Below are 24347 nucleotides of genomic sequence, written 5' to 3'. Positions count from 1 at the left end.
GGGCGCTGGTTTAGAGTCTTGGCTGCGCCACTTCCGATCTGGCTCTCTGCTATGGCCTGGGAAAGCAGTAGAAGATGGCCCAAGTCCTAGGGCCCCTGCACCCACGTGGGAGGCCTGGAAGAAGTTCCTGACTCCTGGCTTCAGATTGGTCGAGCTCCAGCCATTGCAGCCATCTGGGGAGTGAACCAGCAGATGGAGGACCTTTCTTCTGTCTCTGCCTCTTGTAACTCTTTCTTTCAAATAAATAAATCTTTAAAAAAAAAAAAAGCTAATAGAAGAAAAAAGGTAGGATAACATTTTAAAAAATATTGTATTAGGGGCTTGCACTGTGGGGTAGCAGGTAAAGCCGATACCTGCAGTGCCGGCATCCCATGTGGGCATCGGTTCGAGACCCGGCTGCTCCCCCTGCTCCCCCCCCTGCACCCCCCCACCCCACTCCAGCAGCCAGCTGTGGTTCAGCCTCAGGGCATGGGAGAGGCCACATGGCTCCATCTCCACAGTAGAAAACTACTGCATCTTTCTAGGCAAAACCAAGATCATCAAAGAATACAGGTGTATTCATTTCCCACTGGCCACTCCGCTCACGGGAGGATGCGAGCTCAGGAAAAAGGAGGTGTCAAGCATTCATGGGGCGTCGACCACAACCCCTATCGGTGGGGGCATTTTCTCACGATGGAAAAATACAGATAGATCCACTTAAGACAACAGACTTGGGGCTGGCACTGTGGCATAGTAGGTTAAGCCTCTGCCTGCAGCACCAGCATCCCATATGGTCACCGGTTTGAGTCTCAGCTGTTCCACTTCTGTTCCAGCTCCCTGCTAATGCACCTGGGAAAGCAGCAGAGGATGCCTCAAGTCCTTGGGCCCCTGCACCCACATGGGAGACCCGGAGGAAGCTCCTGGCTCCTGGGTTCTGATTGGCCCAGCTTCAAACATTGCAGCCATTTGGGGAGTGAGCCAGCGGATGGAAGAGCTCTGTTTGTCCATATCTCTGCCTTTCAAATGAATAAATAAATCTTTAAAAACAGAACAAGACACGGACGACTAGATAAACACACGAATCCACCCAGTCCCCACTTCGTTCTCAATATGCTGACATAATGACTATGATTCTGGAAGTGAAAAGGGAGCCCAAAACTATGGCAGAAATAGCCCATGGGGAACACAAAGCTTCCCACAAAGCCCATGGAGAACAAGATCAGAGATACAGCTTAGGGGCAAACTACATCCAGCTACACACATAGAAAGTGGGTGAAGTCCATAGTACACATCTGACATCCTAATAAAGCTGCTAAAAGGGCCAGCACTGTGCACAGTGGATTAAACCACCTCCTGCAATACCAGCATCCCCAAAGAGCAACACTCTAAGTCTCAGCTGCTCCACTTCTGATCCCTCTCCCTGCTAATGCACCTGAGAAGGCAGCAGAATATGGCCCAAGTGCTTGGATCCCTGTCACCCACATGGGAGACCTGGTTGGAGTTCCAAGCTCCTGGCTTCAGCGTGGCCCAGTTCCAGCCATTGCAGCCATTTGGGGAATAAGGCAGCAAATGGAAGATCTCTAACTCTTCTTTTCCCATAAATAAATAAATCTTTAAAATATATATATAAAGCTGCTAAGTCAGCAATTGTTTTAAAAAGATTTACTTATTTGAAAGGCAGAATTAGAGAGAGAGAGAGAGAGAGAGAGAGAGAGAGAGAGAGAGATTCCGTCCACTAGTTCACTCCCCCAAATGGCTACATTGGCCAGGGGCTAGGCCATGCTGAAGCCAGGAGCTTCATCCAGGTCTCCCACATGGGTACAGAAGCCCAAGGACTTGGGCCATCTTCTACTGCTTTCCAAGGTGCATTAGCAGATGACTGGATTGGAAGTGGAGCAGCTGGGACTCGAACCGGTACCCATATGGGATGCCGGCACTGTGGGCAGCAGTTTAACCCGCTGCACCCTAGCACCAGTCACAAGTTGGCAATTAAAACAACAAAGCATAAAACAAAACACAAAACTCAATAGTGGCCAAATTTCCTAAAGAGATACTAAATTGTAAGACATCTAGTATCATCCCAAACACAGCCAAGAGTTCAATACAGAACAGAGAATACGAGGTAAGCTGAGATGAGATTTTTAAAAATACTCCTTAGATACGTATCTCCTAACAGTCCCAGAAAGGGTGTCACTTAGAAATAAAGGCTGAGAATGTTGCTGAACTGAAGGTTTAAAAGGCTTAAGTTTTAAATGTCACACTGGGTGACAGAAAGATTACTACATTCTTAGGCAAACTATAGTCAAAATACAAAACATCCAAAATAAATAGATAAATCTGGAAAACTACAAATTGAAAAGGGCTGATTACTGCCAAAGGAATGACAAGGAGAGGGACCACAGACTTGTTTTACATAAGAGGGTCCAGAATGTACTAGAAGAATCACTGTCAGCTGAGGATGCTGTATCCGCCTAAACTACCATCCAAGAAAAAAGTGAATCGAGGACATTTTCAAACACAGTTCCAGGGCAGGCTGCTGAAGCCTGGGGGACCCCAGGGAATACAAGGGAGCTAGGCGGCCTGCTACTGCCTCCCAGGACCTGCGGTGCGGCAGGCAGACACCAGAGCAGCTGGGGGTGGGGGCGGGGGGGCCTCTGCAAGGGGAAGTGGAACAGTGGGGCATGCGCTCAACCTTCTGGTTTTCTAGGGCTTTCGAGAACAGGAGCTGGGCAGGCCCCTGCAGCCCCCCGCAGCTCCCCCGCAGCCGCAGCCTGCATACAACAGACACCAGGGGCAGCCAAAGATAACGAGCTCCTGAAAGGAGGCCACAGTCACCCTGACACCAAATCCAGGCAGAAACACTGCGAAGAACCACAGCCAATGTCCCTGAGAAGGAGAGATGCAAACAGCCTCAGCAGAATGCTAGCAGACCAAGTTCAACAGCACCCAACAAGAAAGGTCAAACTCCACGACCAAGCAGCATTTATCCCTGGGTCCAACACATAGAATGGTTCAACACACAAAAATCAATAGGCCAGGGGCCGGCGCCATGGCTCACTTGGTTAATCCTCTGCCTGTGGCATCGGCATCCTACATGGGCGCCGGGTTCTAGTCCCGGTTGCTCCTCTTCCAGTCCAGCTCTCTGCGGTGGCCCGAGAAGGCAGTGGAGGATGGCCCAAGTGCATGGGCTCCTGCACCCGCATGGGAGACAAGGAAGAAGCACCTGGCTCCTGGCCTTGGATCGGTGCAGTGCCGGCCATAGTGGCCATTTCGGGGGTGAACTAACGGAAGGAAGACCTTTCTCTCTGTCTCTCTCTCACTAACTCTGTCAAAAAAAAAAAAAAAAAATCAATAGGCCGGGGAGGGGGAGGGGGAGGAGGAAGAGAAAAAGGATGAGAGAGGGAGGGAGGGAGGGGGGAGAGATAGAGAGAAACAGGAAGGAGAGACTGGGGGAGGGACCCACTTCCTGCTACTGTGCTTTAGAGGCAATAGGGGATGGCCTGAGTGCTTGGTTCTTGTCACCCACGTGGAAGACGCATCCTGGCTCCTGTGGGTATTCGGGGAATGAAGCAGCGGAGGGAAGAAATGCCCCCGCCCCTCCTCACTATCTCTGTGTCTGACTCTGACTTCCAAAAGTAACGAAAACAAAGTATGCAGTTAACAATATTATATCCTTAACAACTTAAAAGGGTAGATTTCACTTTTTTAAAAAGATTTATTTATTTGAAAGTCAGAGTTACAGAGAGTTATAGAGAGTGCTGGTTCTCTCCCCAAATGGCCGCAACAGCTAGGGCTGGCCCAGGCCAAAGCCAGGAGCCAGGAGCTTCATCCGAGTCTCCCACGTGGCTGACTGGAGCCCAAGGACTTGGACCATTTTCTTCTGCTTTCCCAGGCACATTAGCAGGGAGCTAGATCAGAAATGGAGCAGTTGGGACTCGAACAGGCGCCTATATGGGATGCCGGCACTGCAGATGGCAGCTTAACCTGCTGTGCTACAGCGCCAGCCCCATTATTTGTTTTTTACCACAATAAAAGATATTTTTGAAAACATATTTTTAAAAAGCATTAAACCATAAAGAGTGAGACTGATAAAAATGGATTGCTTTAAAATTAAGAACTTTTGTTCATCAAGATACTACTGAGATTTAAAAGCAAGAAGTCACAAAACAGAAGGAAATATCTATAAAAGACGACTGTCAAAAGACTCATACCTGGAAAGTACTAAAAACCCCACAAATCCAAAAGACAACAGCTCGATAACTGAGCAGGGTATCAAGTGGGCAATCAATCAATAAGCAATCAACCTCATTAGTCATCAAAGAAATTCAAAGTAAAACCACAATGAGATTCCATTAAATACCTATCAAAATGGTTTAAGCTTAAAGCATTGACCAAACCAAGTGCTGGCAAAATATAAAATAATGAGACTTCCTGTACACAGCTAATACAGGATGCAAACTGCACCACTTTGAAAAGCTATCTGGCAGTATCAGCTGAGACTGACTGTCTATGAGGGTCTTCAAAAAGTTCACTGAAGGCCAGCGCCGCGGCTCACTTGGCTAATCCTCCGCCTGCAGCACCGGCACCCCAGGTTCTAGTCCCAGTCAGGGCACCGGATTCTGTCCCGGTTGCTCCTCTTCCAGTTCAGCTCTCTGCTCTGGCCTGGGAGGGCAGTGGAGGATGGCCCAAGTGCTTGGGCCCTGCACCCACATGGGAGACCAGGAGAAGCACCTGGCTCCTGGCTTCGGATCAGCACGATGCGCCGGCCGCAGCGGCCATTGGGGGATGAACCAACAGAAAAGCAAAGCAAGACCTTTCTTTCTGTCTCTCTCTCACTGTCCACTCTGTCAAAAAAAAAAAAAAAAAAAAAAAAAAAAAAAAAAAAAGTTCACTGAAAATAAGCATTATAAAAGAACTACATAGGAATTTCAAATTTTTTGCACCCAAAAAAAACCTATCTTTAATTTCAATTTTCCACATACTTTTTGTTGTTATTTTAAGATTTATTTATTTGAAAGACAGAGTTTATGGGGCTGGGGCGGGGGGGAGGGAGGGAGAGACAGAGAGCGCTTCCATCAGCTGGTTCACTCCCCAAACGGCCACAACAGCTGGGGTTAGGCCGGTCTGAAACCAGGAGCTTCTGTCAGGTCTCCCACGCAGGTACAAGCACTTGGGCCAACTTCTGCTGCTTTCTCAGGCACATTAGCAGGGAGCTGGATTGGAAATGGAGCAGCCGGGACTCAAACTGACACCTATGGGATGCTGGTGTCACAGGTGGCAGCTTTCCCCAATGTGCGACAGCACCAGCCCCTTCCACACACTTTTTGAAGTATCCTCATATATATCCTATGATTAGCAATTCCATTCCTAAATTTTCACCATCCAAAAACTGAGTAAGAATGTTCATAGCAGCATTTTTTTCCCTTTTTTTAAATAAAAAACTTTTATTTAATAAATATAAATTTCAAAAGTACAACTTTTGGATTATAGCGGTTCTTCCCCCCATACCCACCCTCCCACCCACAAACCATCCCATCTCCTCCTCCCTCTCCCATCCCATTCTTCATTGATTTATTTTTAATTATATTTATATACAGAAGATCAACTGTATACTGAGTAAAGATTTCAACAGTTTGCACCCACACAGACACACAAAGTGTAAAGCACTGTTTGAAGATTCATAGCAGCATTTTAATAACTCAAAACAGCTGGAAACAATCCCAATGTCAACCAACAGTAGCATGGACAAACCAATCATAGTACATCAAGAGAATAGTATTCAGCAATCGGAAGGAGTGAACTACTACACTCAACAAATGGATGGATTTCACAAACAGTGCAATAACATTCAGAGAAAGAAGCCAGACACGAAGGAGAACTTACTGCGTGACTCCATTCATACAAAGTTCCGAACACACACACCCAATCGGGGTGGACTGCCACAGTACAGGGCATGAGAGTAGCCCTCAGAGTGCTGGCTTCTGTTCTTTGATATGCCTTATATCATACAAGTTTACTTTCTGAAAATTCGCCCAGCTGAGACTTTCCGGTTTGTAAATTTTATTTATGTGTGTTAGAATACAATTAGGTTTATTTTTTAAAACATAAAGGAGTGTACCTTAATAGATACATGATTATGAGTATACACAAGGTATACTCTGGGTGGATGGATGGACAGACTGTAGAATTCATGACTGGGCAGGTTCACATCCTATATACTATTGGAGCAAAGGCAGCTGTTGTGGTTCGAAATGCCCTCCTCACAGGGCACAAGGTTCACATCAGCTTATGTCCTAATAGGGACAAAGACAAGAAGGGCCACGGGCACAGCTGAGCTTCAGTGGGACTCATACCAAGGGCATCACCAGAGAGTTTCCACGTCTTGACGTTCCGGTCCTGGCCAGCACTGATGACCACCTGGAAGCTGTCCACATACAGGATGTCGGTCACGCTATCCAAATGGCCCCTCCACGTAATCAGGAGTTTCGGAGGAACCAGAGAAATGGTCTGGCCCATCACAACCTACAGGTGACAGCACAGAACTATTTATAGCAAAACCGTCAAGCAGGCTTATCAGAAGGCACACAGGAGTGGAAGCAGCAGAAAAATATTTGAAATTCATGCATAGTGTTTTCACAATAGACATTTATAATGAATTCTTGAAGTTCCTTTTATATACATGCATTTCAAAGTATTACCATCAAAGTAAACTTATCTTTTAGTTCCTTTTTTTTTTTTTTTTTTTTTGACAGGCAGAGTGGATAGTGAGAGAGAGAGAGAAAGAGAGAAAGGTCTTCCTTCTTGCCATTGGTTCACCCTCCAATGGCCACTGCGGCCGGCACATCTCGCTGATCCAAAGCCAGGAGCCAGGTGCTTCTCCTGGTCTCCCATGCGGGTGCAGGGCCCAAGGACTTGGGCCATCCTCCACTGCCTTCCCGGGCCACAGCAGAGAGCTGGACTAGAAGAGGAGCAACCATGACAGAATCCGGCGCCCCAACCAGGACTAGAACCCGGTGTGCCAGCGCCACAAGGCGGAGGATTAGCCTGTGAAGCCATGGCGCCGGCCTAGTTCCATTTTCTACTAAGTTTTTGATGTATCCTTGTATTATGAATAATACTGCTGTAAACATCCATGTACATGATTTCATGTGGGCATATGCCTTCATTTCTCTTGGGCATGTTCTTTTTTTTTTTTTTTTTTTTTTTTTTTTGACAGGCAGAGTGGATAGTGAGAGAGAGACAGAGAGAAAGGTCTTCCTTTTGCCGTTGGTTCACCCTCCAATGGCCGCCGCGGTAGCGCGCTGCGGCCGGCGCACCGCGCTGTTCCGATGGCAGGAGCCAGGTGCTTATCCTGGTCTCCCCTGGGGTGCAGAGCCCAAACACTTGGGCCATCCTCCACTGCACTCCCTGGCCACAGCAGAGAGCTGGCCTGGAAGAGGGGCAACCGGGACAGGATCGGTGCCCCGACCGGGACTAGAACCCGGTGTGCCGGCGCCGCAAGGTGGAGGATTAGCCTGTTGAGCCACGGCGCCGGCCAGCATGTTCTTTTTTTAAAGATATATTTATTTATTTGACAGTCAGAGTTACATAGAGAAAGGAGAGACAGAGAGACACAGAGAGAGAGAGAGAGAGAGAGAGAGAGAGAGAGAGACTTCTATCCGCTGGTTCACTCCCCAATTGGCCACAACAGCTGGAGCTACACTGATCCAAAGCCAGTATCCAGGAGCTTCTTCCAGATCTTCCATACGGGTGCAGGGGCCCAAGGACTTGGGCCATCTTCTACTGCTTTCCCAGGCCACAGCAGAGAGCTGGATTGGAAGTGGAGCAGCCGGGACTCAAACCAGTGCCCATATGGGATGCTGGCACTGTAGGTGGCGGCTTTACCTGCTGCAGCACAGCACTGGCTCCCTTGGGTGTACTCTTAAGAGTGGAATTTCTGGGGCCGACGCTGTGGCTCAGTAGGTTAATCTTCTGCCTGCGGTGCCGGCACCCCAGGTTCTAGTCCCGGTTGGGACACCGGATTCTGTCCCGGTTGCTTCTCTTCCAGTCCAGCTCTCTGCTGTGGCCTGGGAAGGCAGTGGAGGATGGCCCAAGTGCTTGGGCTCCTGTACCCACATGGGAGACCAGGAGGAAGCACCTGGCTCCTGGCTTTGGATCGGTGCAGCGCGCTGGCCGTAGTGGCCATTTGTGGGGTGAACCAATGGAAGGAAGACCTTTCTCTCTTTCTCTCTCTTTCTCTCTCTCTCTCTTTTTCTATTTGTGGGGTGAACCAATGGAAGGAAGACCTTTCCTCTCTCTCTCTCTCTCTCTGTAACTCTGCCTCTTGAGTAGAATTTCTAGAGAAAAAACTGTGGTGTAGCCAGTAAATCTGCTGCAAGTGATGCTGGCATCCCATCTGGGCCCCATACACGTTCCATCTGCTCCACTTCAGATCCAGCTCTCTGCTAAGGGCTTGGAAAAAGTAGTGGAAGATGGCCCAAGTGCTTAGACCCCTGCACCCACATGGAAGACCCAAAGCCCCTGGCTTTGGCCTGGCCTAGCCCTGGCCCTTACAGCCACTTGGAGAATAAACCAGCAGATGGAAAATCAAAATCAATCTCTCTCTCTCTCTCTCTCCTTCCATCCCTGCTCTCTTGTAATTCTTTCAAATAAATAAATCTTTTTAAAAATTAAAAAATAAAATAGTGGCATTTTAGGCGTTGGCGTTTTGTTGCAGTGGATTGGGTCACTGCCTGCAACGTCGGCATCCTGTGTGAGCCCTGGTCTAAATCCTGGCTATTCTACCTCCAATCCAGCTCCCTGCTAATGGCCTGGGAAAGCAGCGGAAGATGGCCCAAGTGCTTGGGCTCCTGCCACCCATGTGGGAGACAGAGAAAAAGCTCCTGGCTCCTGGCTCCTGGCTTTGGCCCGGCCCAGCCTTGGCCATTGCGACCACTGGGGTAGTGAACCAGCAGATGGAAGACCTCTCTCTACCTTTCTCTGTCTCTCCTTCACTCTCTGTAACTCTTTCAAATAAATAAATAAATCTTTTTTAAAAGTTTTTAATTTTGATGAAGTCCAATTTATTTATTTTTCATTTTGTAGCTAGGGTTTTTGGTGTCATACCTAAGATACACTGCCTAATCTATGGTCACAAAGCTTCTAAGAGTTTTGTGATTTTAGCTCTTGCATTTAAGTCTATAATTCATTTGGAGTTAATTTTTGTGTATGTTGTAAGGTAGAAGTATAAATTCATTTTTTCATTATGAATTCTTGGTTTTTATTTACTCTCATTGACTTGAAAGACAAAGAGAGATCTTCCAATCACTGGTTCACTTGTCAAATGGCCACAGAAGCCAGAAGTCTGGAGTTGCACTCAGGTCTCCCATAAGGGTAGCAGGAGCCCAAGTACTTGAGCCACTTTACAGGAAGCTGGATGGGAAGCTGGCTAACCTGGACTTGAACCTGTGGCATTCCAAGATGGGACGCGAGAGGGAGTCACAAGTGGCAGCTACACCACAGTGCCTGCCCTTGAATTCATTCTTTAGTGTTAAAGCGCACTTGTCCCAGTACCATTTGCTTGACAAATAAAACACAAGAGTGTTCTATCCTCAACTTGTTTGTCTCATGCCCTAGTCAAGACTCCAGTGACCACAGATGTAAGGGCTGTCTTCCCACTCTTCATTCTGCCCCACTGACCTGCAGGCCTGTGCTTACGCCAGGGCCACGCTGTCATCATCACGGCAGCTCGGTATCAAGTTTTGAAATTAAGCACTTGAGTCTTTCAGCTCTGCTTTTTTTTTTTTTTAAGATTTTTTAAATTTATTTATCTGAGAGGTAGAGTTCCAGACAGTGAGAAGGAGAGACAGGGAGAAAGGTCTTCCATTTGCTAGTTCACTCCCCCAGATGGCCACTACAGTCATGGCTGGGCCAATCCGAAGTCAAGAGCTTCTTCCAGGTCTCCCACGTGGGTGCAGGGACCCAAGGACTTGGGCCATCTTCCACTGCTTTCCCAGGCCACAGCAGAGAGCTGGATCAGAAGAAGAGCAATCAGGACTAGAACCGGCACCCATATGGGATGCCAGCACCGCAGGTGGATTAACCTACCGTGCCACAGTGACAGCCCCGTCAGCTCTGTTGCTTTTTAAGAGTTTTCTTTCACTGTTCTAGGTCTCTTGCATTTCCGCATGAATTTTTGGATCAGTTTCTTAATTTCTCAAAAAAAAAAAAAAAAGAACTATAAACTTCACTGAGTCAAGTCTTAGGAATATACTACTTTTTATTTATTTATTTGAGAGGCAGAGAGGGAAACAGAGTTCCCATCCAATGGTTCACACCACAAGTGTTTGCAATGGCTGGGACTGAACCCAGGAGCCAGGAATCCAATCCAGTTCTCACACACAGGTGACAGAAACCCAGGCACTTGACCATCAGCACTTCCTCCTGGGCTGTTCATTAGCAAGAAGCCAAAACGAGGGGCCTGAGGCAAGAATGCAACGCAAGCACCCCACCGTGAGGTACAGGCATCTGGGCCATGAGGCCCAATGTCCAGCCCTTCGTTCCATTTTATTCTCTTTTGGTGCTATTGGCCATGAAATTTTTTAAATTCATGTTTAGATGGCTCACTGCTACTGTTTAGGAACACACTGTTTTTTGTTTTTTGTTTTTTTTAATTTTTGACAGGCAGAGTGGATAGTGAGAGAGAGAGAGACAGAGAGAAAGGTCTTCCTTTTGCCGTTGGTTCACCCTCCAATGGCCGGCGCGCTGCGGCCAGCGCACCGCGCTGATCCGATGGCAGGAGCCAGGTGCTTCTCCTGGTCTCCCATGGGGTGCAGGGCCCAAGGACTTGGGCCATCCTCCACTGCACTCCCTGGCCACAGCAGAGAGCTGGCCTGGAAGAGGGGCAACCGGCACAGAATCCGGTGCCCCGACCGGGACTAGAACCTGGTGTGCCGGCGCCGCAAGGTGGAGGATTAGCCTATTGAGCCGCGGCGCCGGCCAGAACACATTGATTTTTTTGTATTGATTTTGAACCATGCAATCTTGTTGAACTCATTTATTAGTTCCAATAGTTCTTTGTGGATTCTTTAGTATTTTTCTATGTTCAAGATTGTGTCATAGAGATAGTGTCAACATGTTTAAAAATGGAATATACACACAAGAAGTCTTCAAAAAATTCATGAAATTTTTTTTTTGACAGTCAGAGTTAGTGAGAGAGAGAGAGACAGAGAGAAAGGTCTTCCTTCTGTTGGTTCACCCCCAAATGGCTGCCACGGCCAGCGCACTTCACCGATCCGAAGCCAGGAGCCAGGTGCTTCTCCTGGTCTCCCATGCGGGTGCAGGGCCCAAGGACTTGGGCCATCCTCCACTGCCTTCCCGGGCCACAGCAGAGAGCTGGACTAGAAGAGGAGCAACCATGACAGAATCCGGCGCTCCGACCGGGACTAGAACCCGGGGTACCGGCGCCGCTGGCGGAGGATTAGCCTAGTGAGCCGTGGCGCCAGCCCATGAAAAATGTTTATTATGACAAAAATATGCATGGATTTCAAAAAGTTGTTCACCAAAATAAACTTGTGTTTTAACTCCATTTTCCATGAACCTTTTGAAGTATATATGTACACCAGTGATGAATTACCCACAAAGGAAATCTATAAACAACCTCACTTACAAAGGCAACAAGAAAAATACTTTGAGGTAAACTTAACCAAGGAGATGAAAGCCTACGTACTGAAAACTATCCAAAACTGATGAAAGAAATTGAATACGACACAAGTAAACGGAAAACTATCTCTGACCATGGATTGGAATAATTAATTCAAAATTATGGTTAAGATGTCCATGCAACCTCAAGTAATCTCAGATCCAACATAATCCCTACCGAAATTCCAACACCATTTCTCACAGAAATTGAAAAAAATAGCCACTTATATTTCTATGGAACCACAAAAGACCCCAAACAAGCCAAACAATCTCGGGGTGGGGGGAACAGACTGGAAGTATCACACTCTGATTTTAAAATATTTTACAGGGGCTGGCGCCATGGCGTTCACTGGGAAAGCCATCACCTGTGGCGCCGGCATCTCACATGGGCACCAGTTCATGTCCCGGCTGCTCCACTTCCCATCCAGCTCCCTGCTGATGCGCCAGGAAGGCAGCAGACGATGGCCCAACTGCTTGGGCTCCTGCCACCCTTGTGGGAGACCCAGATGAGGCTTCTGACTCCTGGCTTTGCCCATATGGGGAGCAAACCAGCGGATGGAAGCTCTCTCTCTCCCTCTCTCTCTGTACTCTCTCTGTAACTGTCTTTCAAATAAATATTTTTTTTTTTGACAGGCAGAGTGGATAGTGAGAGAGAGAGACAGAGAGAAAGGTCTTCCTTTGCCGTTGGTTCACCCTCCAATGGCCGCTGCAGCCGGTGCACTGCACTGATCCGAAGCCAGGAGCCAGGTGCTTCTCCTGGTCTCCCATGCGGATGCAGGGCCCAAGGACTTGGGCCATCCTCCACTGCCTTCCTGGGCCACCGCAGAGAGCTGGCCTGGAAGAGGGGCAACCGGGATAGAATCCGGCGCCCCAAGCGGGACTAGAACCCGGTGTGCCGGCACTGTAAGGTGGAGGATTAGCCTGTTGAGCCATGGCGCCGGCTCAAATAAATATGTTTTTAAAAACATATATTATAAAGCTATTGTAATCAAAATCATGCAGTTCTAGCACAAAAACAGACACATAAACCAAACCAACGAATAGAAACCCCAGAGATAAACCCATGTGTTTGTAGTCCATTGACTTCGGACAAAGGTGCCAGGAACAACAGGGAAAGGAGAGCCTCTGTAGCAAACGGCGCAGGGGGAACTGGACGTCCACACGCAGGACGAAGACCACGCACGGATTTCAAAAAGCTTCACCAGATAAACTTATCTTTATGAACGAAATAAACAGAAACTCCTCACACAACACACAAGTCAACCCAGAACGGACTCAGAACGGACTCGGACTCGACCCTAAGATCTGAAGCTGTAACACTAGCACTCTGTATTACTATCCCCAAACGCTGGCTTTTTAAGTTAAAAAAGATAGATTCATTTTAAAAAGCTACTGGACAATAAAACACAAATGGAAAACTCCATGGTATTGACGTAGGCAGTGAGTCCTGAGATGTGACCCTGAAAGGACAGGCACGGACGTGAGGACAGACACATGGGACGGCACCAGACTGAACGCTGCTGCAGGAGGGAACGCATTCACAGGGAGGCAGCCGCAGACTGCAGGAAACGCGTGCAGCCCACGCATCCGACACGGGTAATACCCACAACACGTAAGGAATACGAACAACTCAATTTAGTAAGAAAACCAGTAACCCACTTAAAGAACAGCAAAGGAATGAACAGACATTTCTCAAAAGAAGACACACAAATGGCCAACATTGCATCGCTGATCCGTACAACGCACATTGAAGCCACAGTGCTGAGGGCGGGCACTGGCACACTGGCTGCTCGCCACCGGGCTGGCCTGCGTCCTGCATCGGAGTGCCTGATTCAGGCTCTGGTTCTGCCACTTCTGACCCACTTAGCCCACTGCCAGCGCACACCCTGGGAAGCAGCAGGTGGTGGATCGCACACTTGAATTCCTGCCACACACGTGGGACACCTGTATTGCATTGTGGGCCCCTGGCTTTGGCCCAGCACAACCTGGGCTATGCCAGGCTCTGGGGAGTGGACTGGCAGATGGAATACCTCTGTCGTTCAAATAAAATGAAAATAAATAAATGAAAAAAATAGTACATGTAAATAAATTAAACCACAATGAGATATTACCTTCCACCTATTAGAATGGCTATTATAGAAAAGAAGCTAACAAGTGCTATAAACAAGGAAACGCTTAAGCACCTTTGGTGGGAACGTAAATTAGCTAAACAATTTTGGAAAATCGTGTGGAGGTTCCTTAAAAACTAAAAACAGAACGACCATGGGATCCAGCAATCCCACTTCCCGGTTACAGCCCAGGGAGCTGAAATCGGTATGCGCGGGGGACACCCGCACTCCGGAGCTGACTGCAGCGCTACTGACAACGGCTACCAGCACCAACCAAGCGCCCACCAGCGGATGAATGGGTCAGAACATGTGGTGTGTGCACACGACCGCAAAGAGGGAAACTCATCTGCTACAGCGTGGGGAGCCTGGAAGACGCCATGAGAATGAGACGCCAGCACAGAAAGACAAGCAAGCACCACGCCGCCTGACCAGGTATGGGGGCGGGAGGAACGGCGGGTCCGAGGGAAGAGTTTCAGGCGGAGGAGAGAGTTTTGAAATCTACCACACATAACGGGCCACTACGGTCAATCAATGCCGTGTGCTTCAAAACAACCAGGAGGGAATTTCAAGTGTCTCACCACGAAAGTGAGGTCATATGGAATGTTGACTTGTCTGAGCCAAAAATTCCACACTGCACGGCATAAATGTATAGGTTACAATTTGTCTAATTAAAATAATATCAGCCAAGTTCTACAAAGGAAAAAATATTTGATGAAACAGAGAATCTGGTCACAGACAATACAGTCCCTGTTTGTTAAAAGTATATCATTATGGGGGCCAGCGCTGTGGTGCAGTGGGTTAATGCCCTGGCCTCAAGCACTGGCATCCCATATGGGCACCGGTTCTAGTCCCAGCTGCTCCTCTTCCGATCCAGCTCTCTGCTATGGCCTGGGAAAGCAGTAGAAGATGGCCCAATTCCTTGGGCCCCTGCACCCATAAGGGAGACCCAGAAGAAGCTCCTGGCTCTGGATCAGCTCAGCTCTGGCCATCGTGGTCATTTGGATAGTGAACCAGTGGAATGGAAGACCTCTCTCTCTCTAGCTCTACATCTTTACCTCTCTCTGTAACTCTTTCAGATAAATAAAATAATAAAAATAAATAAACAAACTAAAAAAGGGGGGGGCCTAAGACTGCAAGATGCCCATCAAGACTGCAAAGGTCTAACTCTTTCACCTAGCAATCCTGCTTCTAGGAATTTATCTACATACCTGTTTTCCCTTATGTGAAATAACATTGGCTTTTGTTTATGACTTGTATTAAAAAAAACACAATTTTCTCTTAAAATGGGATTATTTCAATAGTATATCCTACGGCTTAATGCACAGTTGAGAGAAGAGGAAGAGGAAGGGGAAGGGACAGGAGGGGAGGGGAGGGGACAGGAGGGGAGAAAGAACTGAGATGCAAAGGTCTCTAAGATGTATCATGGAATATGAAAAGCAAGGTGACAGCAGGTGGTGACAGTAGCTAAGACACCACTTGGGACACCTGCACACCTTATCAGAGTGCCTCAGTTTGAGTTCCAGCCCCACTCCCCATTCCAACTTCCTGCTAATGTGCACCCTAAGATAGAGACCTCCCATCTACTGGTTCACTCCCCAAATTCCTGCACAGCTGGGACCAGCACTGTGGTGTAGTGGGTAAAGCCACCGCCTGCTATGCTACATCCCAAATGGGCACTGGTTCAAGTGCTGGCTGCTCCACTTCTGATCCAGCTCCCTGCTATGGCCTGGGAAAGCAGCAGAGGACGGCCCAAGTCCCTGGGCCCCTGCACCCACACAGGAGACCTGGAAGAATCTCCTGGCTCCTGGCTTCAGTCTGGCCTAGCCCTGGCTGTTGAGGCCATTTCGGGAGTGAACTAGCAGATGGAAGATTTCTGTTTCTCTTTCTCTAACTCTTTCAAATAAATAAACCCTTTTTTAAAAAAAAATCCTGCACATGCAGGGCTGGTCCAAGCTAAAGCTGGGAGCTGGGAACTCCATCGAGGTCTCCCTGTGGGTGGCAGAGACCCAAGGACTTGAGCCCTCACTGCTGCCTCCCGAGTGCACATCAGCAGGAAGCTGGAGTGGGGAGCAGGGCTGGGACTCACACGCAGGCGCTCCAACTAGGAATGCAGGCTTCGCAAGCTGTGTCTTAACTGTTGCACCGAATAGTCACCCCACATGGTTTTGTTTTAACTTACACTGATGTGTAATAAGCAGACCAGTGCATATATACTGAATGTACCCCTGAACAAACATCTACAAGTTGAACACAAACGTATGATCAGAGCCAGATGATGAAACAGTGGTCAGGCCCCAGGAGCCCCCTGGGGTCTCCTTCCAACCACTCCACCGCTCCCACAGAAATAATCACTTCTAACAGGATAGATCTGCCTGGTGTCACACTCTAGAAACAACACATCCTCATCTAGGCTTGATTTTTGCTTAAATTGCTTGAAGAGTTACCCATTTTGTAGTGAGAAGTGTAGCCTGCTCATTTCCAGTGCCAGACCCTAGTCTGTAGTGTGAGAACACCGCAATTGAGTTTTCCAGCCTAGGCCATAGGCGGTTCTAATGTGGAGCGATCACACACAGTCTTTCTATCAACATTTTTGCTTGTATCTTTGAGTGCATGCATTTCTCCTGGGTGTAAGTCCAGGAGCGGAACTGCTGGATCATAGAGCAGGCACACATTCGGCGTCAGTGGCTGCGGTCCAACGGTTCTCCTTAGTGGTGACAGCCACCGACACCCCCTGCAGCAGTGCCAGCCCCAGCCGAGAAGCACGCTCCTTGCCAGCACCGGCTCCCGCCCGTCCTGTTAGCCTCAGTCATTCGGTGGGTATTCAGTGCCGTCACGTTGTGGCTTTAATCTGAAAAGCTGCTCAACTCCCTTAGTCAGCACGGAAATGTCGAGTGATTGTTGAGCCATGCAAACGTGTTGCATTTATTAAAATATTTATATGTTTTCTTTTTTATAAGAAGTCATTACCCCAGAGTCCTCATTGCAAAGATCAAAGCTCGCGGGAGGGCGTGTCTGGGTGTGCACGTGTGTGCGTGTATGAGTGTGCCTGTGCTAAAGTTTGTGGGAGGATGTGTCTGGGTGTGCACGTGTGTGCATGTATGGGTGTGCCTGTGTTAAAGTTCGTGGGAGGATGTGTCTGGGTGGGCACGTGTGTGCATGTATGGGTGTGCCTGTGCTGAAGCTCGCGGGAGGGCGTGTCTGGGTGTGCACGTGTGTGTGTGTATGGGTGTACCTGTGCTGAAGCTCGCGGGAGGGCGTGTCTGGGTGTGCACTTGTGTGCGTGTACGGGTGTGCCTGTGTTGAAGCTCACAGGAGGATGTGTCTGGGTGTGCATGTGTGTGCATGTACTGGTGTGCCTGTGCTGAAGCTCGCGGGAGGGCGTGTCTGGGTGTGCACGTGTGTGCGTGTACTGGTGTACCTGTGCTGAAGCTCGCGGGAGGGCGTGTCTGGGTGTGCACACGTGTGCGTGTACTGGTGTGCCTGTGCTGAAGCTCGCAGGAGGATGTGTCTGGGTGTGCACGTGTGTGCGTATATGGGTGTGCCTGTGCTGAAGCTCGCGGTAGGGCATGTCTGGGTGTGCACGTGTGTGCATGTATGGGTATGCCTGTGCTGAAGCTCGCGGTAGGGCGTGTCTGGGTGTGCACGTGTGTGCGTGTACTGGTGTGCCTGTGTTGAAGCTCACGGGAGGGTGTGTCTGGGTGTGCACGTGTGTGCGTGTATGGGTATGCCTGTGTTGAAGCTCGCAGGAGGATGTGTCTGGGTGTGCACGTGTGTGCATGTATGGGTGTGCCTGTGCTGAAGCTCGCGGGAGGGCGTGTCTGGGCGTGCATGTGTGTGCGTGTACTGGTGTGCCAGTGTTGTTGCTCTCACTACTAATGTGACTTCTGGTTAGCACAGATTTTCTCACTTCACTGACAGCCGTGAACAGAAAGCACGGAGGACTTGTGATCACAGGAGGGAACCACGGGCCCAGCACCCCAGTGGGACTGAAGGCGTTTTTCTGAGCAACGCTCCAGTGATCTCCCTACCTCCTTCTCCTTCAAAGGAATGTAGTATGGGGTGCTGATCTGCAGCCTTTTAGGAATGAGCACCTGGAACTTGTTTTCCACTTCAGTGACAGCACTGCTCACGTTGGGGTGTGGTGGCTGCTGGCCAACACATACGCAGTAATCCTTGATGTCCCAGATCTAGGCAAAAAGTGTGGGTTAGCGGCCATGCACCCCTCGACCCCAGCCCCAACTCATCCTTTGGGCTCCTCCCAGGACACGCCTCCTCACTTTGGAGGCAGGCCTTTCTTGCCTCCGCAGGAAACCTTGCCACTCAGGGCCCGAGGGAGTCTTAGGGCTCTCCTTGGCCAGGGCCCTGGGGCAGCAGGCAGGGCGTGACTGGCTCAAGGACAAGGCCCTCCTGCCTCATGTCCATCCCAAGCACACAGCTCATCACAGAGCCAACACAAAACGGGCTGACGATGACAGAGTGGCCCTCACTGCCCGGGGCAGAGCCCTGAGCGAATCCGCGATCCTCCCCCAGGGCCACGGGGAGCAGGGAGGCTGACACCAGTCCCCGGCCAGGATGCCGATTCCTCCTCACCTTGATGCTTCCTTTACAGTCCCCCGTGATGAGGATCCAGTCATTTTCGTCAGTGGCCATGGCGCCCACGACGACATCCTCGTGGTCTTTGAGCTCCACGGGGAACTTCCCCAGGAGGCCTCCGTTGCCGTGGACGGACCAGGCGTAGATGAAGCCATCCATGCAGCTGCTTAGCAAGGCAGCCGTGTGTGGCAGGCGAGGCCTGGTCTGCAGGAAGATGATCTGTGTGAGAGAGGTGGGCCCAGTTCAGTGGGGCTGAGAGGCAGCGGGTACCCTGGCTGTCGCCGCACTGCTGAGGCACCCTCACCTGGCCCCCCGTTTCCCAGGTGCCCGGGGGAATGGTGACAGTGATGTTATCCTTCCTGCCTGGCTGGTACAAGGAACTTCATACTGGATGATGAGTCACTTGAGGGTAGGGATTTTTGTCTTTTCTGTTTACTCTCTTTTTAAAAAATATTTATTTATTTGAAAGGCAGGGTTGGGGCCAGTGCTGTGGCATAGTGGGTAAAGCTGCTGCCTGCAGTGCCGGCTTCCCATATGGGCGCGTTGGTTCGAGTCCCAGCTGCTCCATTTCCTATCCAGCTCTCTGCTATGGCCTGGGAAAGCAGTGGAAGATGGCCCAAGGCATTAGGCTCCTGCACCCATGTGGGAGACCCGGAAGAAGCTCCCGGCTACGGGCTTCAGATGGGTGCAGCTCCAGCCATTGCGGCCATCTGGGGAGTGAACCAGTGGAAGGAATACCTTCCTCTCTCTCCCTCTCCTCTCTCTGTGTAACTCCGACTTTCAAGTAAATAAATCGAGAGAGAGAGAGAGAGAGAGAGAGAGAGAGAAAGGTTACAGAGAAAAAAAGAGACAGAGAGCAAGCGAGATCCTCCATCAACCGGCTCACCCCTTAAATGACTCACAGTGGCTGGAACTGGGCTGATTTGGAGCCAGGAGCCTCTTCCAGGTCTCCCACATAGGTGCAGGGGTCCAAATACCTGGGCCATTCTCCACTGCCCTCCCAGGCACATTAGTAAGGAGCTGGGTCAGAAGCAGAGCCAACAGGACTGGAACCGGCACCCACATGGGATGCTGGCTGAGCAGGCAGTGGCTTTACCTCTATGCCACAGTGCCAGCCCCATATTCTTACATGCTCAGTGCCTGATGTATGGTACATGCTTGATGGATGAAAACACACAAGCCAATTTGTCCTAAGGCTCAAACAAAATTCTCTAAGATTAAAGCAATTTGCAGACTGACTCCCCTATATATCCTCATCTATTTGTAGTGAAATTCCCCTATTTTCTAGGACAGTGTTTGGACTGCCAGGACAGTGTTTGGACCAAATTCCTGTTCAAGTCTTGCCCTGGCTGTGCCCTTGGCTATTCTCCCTCTGCTCAGGGTTACCTTCCATGTCGCTCCTGTGGCCCACGGACAGGGCCACGATGGGAAGTCATGTTGCATAGTGCACAGCAGAAGAGAACGCCCTGCCGGCACCTTGCACGAGGCTGAGAACACAGTCGGGGGCGCAGAATAGATCAGGCTGGCAGGCTTCCTCACACCTGCCAAGGCGGAGCTTCACAGTGTCTCCAAAACATGTCGCCAAGTAACTAAACGGTCTCAACTATCCTTACTGTCATACAGACCGGGGTCACAAACCAGGGGTCCCTTAAGCCCCGGATCTAATGGTTCCTCCTCTGAATTCTACCAAATATTTAAAGAATTAACAACAGTCCTTCTCAAAACTTTGCCCAACAAATTCAAGAGGAGGGAACAAATCCTACCTCATCCTGCACAACCAAAGACACTAGAGGACTGCAGACCAACATCCCTTGGTGAACTCTGGTGCGGAAATCCTCACCAAATGCCAGAAACTAAATTCAGCAGCACAGAAAAAGGCTCCCACCCCACGACCGAGGGATGTAGTCCTGGGCCGCAGAGATGGCTCACCACATGAAGATCAACCACACGCACAGTGACAAGGGGACACTCACACGATCACCTCAACCGAGTCAGAAAAAGCCCTTGACAAAAACTCAAGTTCATGAGAAAAACACTCAACAAACTAGGAACTGAAGGAAACTACATCAACTCAATAAAAGCCATACATGAGAACCCACAGCAAACATCATACTCAGTGGTGCAAGACTGACAGCATTTTAAGATCAGAGAGAGCAAGACAAGGCCACCCTCTGTCACCACTTTTATTCAACAGAGTACTAAAGGGTCTAGCCAGAGCACTGCCAGAAAAAGGACTAAAAGGCAACCAAGTTGGAAAAGAAGAAATGAAACTATCTGTTAGCAGAGGTATGGTCTAATATGTGGGAAACTCTTTTAAAGATTCTTCCAAAAATATGATTACAGCCAAGAAATGGATTCAGCAGAATAGCAGGATACAAAGTCAACATACAAAAATTAGTGGTGGGGCCAGTGTTGCAGTCCAGTGGTTTGTGTCCCGGGTGCCGGTTCAAGTCCCAGCTGCTCCACTTCCAATCCAGTTTCCTGCTAATGCACCTGGGAAAGCAGCAGAAGTCAGCCTAAGTCCTTGGGCCTCTGCATCCATGTGAGAGACCCAGATAGTGCACAGCAGGTGGAAATGCTTGCTGTCTCTCTGTAACTCTGCCTTTCAAATAAATGAATCTTTTTTAAAAATCAGTTGGATGGGGGCTGGTACTGTGGTGCAGTGGGATAAACCCCAGTCTGTAGCACCAGCATCCCATATGGGCGCCAGTTTGAGTCCTGGCTGGTCTACTTCCGATCCATCCCTCTGCTATGGCCTGGGAGAGCAGTAAAAGCTGGCCCAAATCTTTGGGCCCCCTAGGGACCAGTGCCGTGGCATAGCAGGTAAAGCCACTGCCTGTAGTGTCAGTATCCCATATGGGTGCCAGTTTGAGTCCCAGCTGCTCCACTTCGATCCAGCTCTCTGCTATGGCCTGGGAAAGCAGCGGAAGATGGTCCAAGTTCTTGAACCCCTAAACCCATGTGGGAGACCCGGAAGAAGCTCAAGGCTTCTGGCTTCAGATCAGCACAACTCCAGCTGTTGTGGCCACCTGGGGAGTGAATCAGCAGATGAAAAACCTTTGTCTCTGTCTCCTCCTGTCTGTGGCTCTACCTTTCAATTAAATAAATAAATTAAATCTCTAAAAAGAAGAAGAAGAAGAAAAGAAGTAACCCAAGTGTCTATCAGTGGATGAAAGGATAAGCAAAATGGGATGAACACATGCCGGGGAATAGTACTGACCCCTAAGAAGGAACAAAAGGTTGACATAAGCTAGCTCCAGTATGAACAAGGGTGTTATGTGGGTGGAAGGAGGCAGTCTCAGAAAGACGCGCGCGGTGTGACACTGCGTGACCCCACCTCTGTGAGGCGGAGTCGCCAAAGTTACGGGGCCAGAAAGCAGCTCGGCGGTGGCCAGGGGCTGGGGATGGAGAAGTGCTGCTTAACGGGCCCAGGCTTTCAGGTTAGTGAGCTGAAAAGAGCGGCGGAGAAGCACGGTGGTGACAGCTGCCCCCGTGCGTGTGCTGAGCCGCCAGACTCCACCTCACTGGTCCAGGAAAGTACAAAACCTGCTGGCCGTGGCTGCTGCTGCTGGCAGGGGCTGGGTGGCTGGAGGCAGGCATGGCAGAACCTTTATTTTTTCTTCGCATACTTTTTAGAAAATCATTGTTAACTGGCATTACTTTTAAAATTTTGTCAAGGTATTTTTTAGTTTTTAATGTTTTTTAACGATTCGTTCATCCATCCATTCATTTGAAAGAAGGACAGAGAGGAAGATATCTTCCACCTGTTGTTTCATCCCCAAAAGCCTACAAAAGCCAGGGCTGGGCCAAGCAGAAGCCAGGGGCCCAGAACTCCATCTGGGTCTCCCAGTACCTGAGCCACCATCTGCTGCCTTCCAGGGGCACTAGCAGGAAGGTGGATCAGAAGCGGAGGCAGACCTCAATCCCTGGTGCTCCAATATGGGGTGCAGGCAACCCATGCAGCAGCTTAACCCACTGAGCCACAACGTCCACCCGAAGGCATTACTTAGGAGGCAGAGCATTCGGGAGCTGGAAGAGACGCTGTGAGCCCCTCCCCAGCACGCAGGACCAGCTCTGAGGTCCGTGCCTGGAGCGGGGTGATGGGGCAAGCCTGCCACACCCTGCCACAACCGGGTTTCGTGTTTCCAGGAGGGACTTAAGTATCACAAGGAGGAGCATCCAGGACAGAAAAGGAAAGGCACAGGAGGAAGAGATGGAAAGATAAACTGACCCCACTCACAAGCCATATGAAGCAGGAGGGCATTCTAACAGTGGATTCTGGAAATGCCACTGTCCTTCCTCCCAGTCCAGCCCCCTGCCCCCACACTGCCCCAGGAAGGAGCGCTGCTCATCCCCTTGGACACATCCAACCCTGCTACACGGGAACTCCGCCCAGACCCAGCAGCCCTAACTACACATGCTAAACTGCACCACCCCCTCCACGCCGCCTGCCCAGGCCCCAGGGAGAGGCAGGCGCACGCCCCCTGCTCTCCCTCGGCCCCCGCTCGCAAGCCAACCTTCTCCACCGACACGTTGGACTGCAGCAACTTCTTCCGCTGGAACTCCCCTCTCTTCTTCTCAGCCTCTTTGTAAATGGACTGTTTGCCACGCAACTTGGCTGCCAGCCCGGTCCTGCCAGCGCTGAAAGAGGCCTGCAGAGAGCAATGGGTCTTCCAGGTCACCCTGAGTGTGCCCCCTTCTCTGTGGGGACAGAGATGAGAGGCAAACGAGCAGCCCTCCTGCCTCCACGCCCTGTGGAGGCTGGCACAGAACCGAGTGGGCCCTGGGCCTCTGGACATGCTGATGCTAGGGACTCCCCTCCTCGGTGAGCAGCTATTCGGGGCCGAGACTTGCCCTGAAAGTGACTAGGAGGCCGGAGGGCGTGTATCCCCTCACTCTGAAAATCCGAATGCAGGGGCACAACCCTGCTGCTTCAAAGACCGTGTGGCTGTCTACAGCTGATGTAGAGAGAACGACAGCCTGGCAGCTCACACGGGAGCGAGGCCGTCACCGTGCGGGGAAGGTGGCGCGTCTCACTCCAGCCTCAGTTCCCGGCGCAGGGAGCAGGGCTGAGCCTAGGCCTTTGCCGCCTGGTCTCCAAGGAGGCAAGGCTTACGTCTGGGGAAGGCTGCAGGTCCCCCTGCTCACCGCCGCACCCGGGCCAGGGCCAGGGACTTGAGCTTTAGGCTCTGAAAGCGGCCCAGGAACTCATGTCCGGTTTTCAGCTCTGGGGCATGCTCCCTTGCAGTCTCGCCTCTAGCTTTCAGACTTGCAAGCCGGGGATTGCCTGCGGGCCGGGAAGCCACGGCAGCCAGGCCTGAGCAGCACAGAGCACGCGATGCAGTGGGGTGAAAACAGGGAGGCCCCCGCCTGGCCCACCACACCCCTGCAAGGGAGCAGAGGGCGCTAATGACGCTCTGGGAAAAGTGCACCCCCACAAGCAGACCGCTGCTCCCACCTGCTGGAGCACAGGCTTGTCCGACTCCTTGTCTTTCAAGTGCTTCAGCACCAGGGGAGCCGACTTCAGGTTCAGCTTCAGGCTGGCACCGGCCGGGGTCTTGGCGCTAGGGCCAGGGAGCTTTCTGGGGGTCTTGTGTGCCCACACCTCCTCCACGTAGGATTTGGTGGGCTTGTGGCCCTCAGCCAGGAAGCCGCCCGCTTCCCGTACCTGTATCAGGGAGAGAGCAGCCCCTACACCATGACAGCGTCCTAGGGGGAACACCAGACTTGTCCAATCCCAAGCTAGCACCAGAGGCCTCCAGCTGCCCGAGAACTTCTTCCCAGAAACCTCCCTCCCCGACAGACCCCAGACCAGAGCTAACCACCCATCCTGGGCAACCACTGGTGCCCTCAGGCCTCTCAGAGGGGCGCTGCTCCTGTGAGAAACTGTTTCCGCATCTGTGCGATGCACAGTAGCTTCCAGTTATTCCTAGGGTCTGACCTTAGTGAAAACCACAAAGCTGAGCTGCCTGGGGGAAGCCCCACCCC

General features: G+C 50.5%; 1 protein-coding gene across 1 annotated transcript in view; it reads right to left on the bottom strand.

Moving 5' to 3' along the window:
• Positions 1-24347, bottom strand: part of EFCAB8 (EF-hand calcium binding domain 8) — a 65333-nt gene that overhangs the window by 3906 nt on the left and 37080 nt on the right. Inside the window, exons 18-22 of the mRNA XM_062202545.1 lie at positions 23818-24027; positions 22877-23011; positions 18357-18578; positions 17795-17953; positions 6333-6501 (exon numbers count right to left, since the gene is read on the bottom strand). Of these exons, the coding sequence (XP_062058529.1) occupies positions 6333-6501; positions 17795-17953; positions 18357-18578; positions 22877-23011; positions 23818-24027 (895 nt within the window). The remainder of the gene's footprint in view (positions 1-6332; positions 6502-17794; positions 17954-18356; positions 18579-22876; positions 23012-23817; positions 24028-24347) is intronic.

Source organism: Lepus europaeus, chromosome 10, assembly GCF_033115175.1.
Source record: "Lepus europaeus isolate LE1 chromosome 10, mLepTim1.pri, whole genome shotgun sequence".
Lineage (NCBI taxonomy): Eukaryota > Metazoa > Chordata > Mammalia > Lagomorpha > Leporidae > Lepus > Lepus europaeus.
Note: the sequence above shows the minus strand (reverse complement) of the source record. Positions and strands in the feature narration are given on the sequence as shown.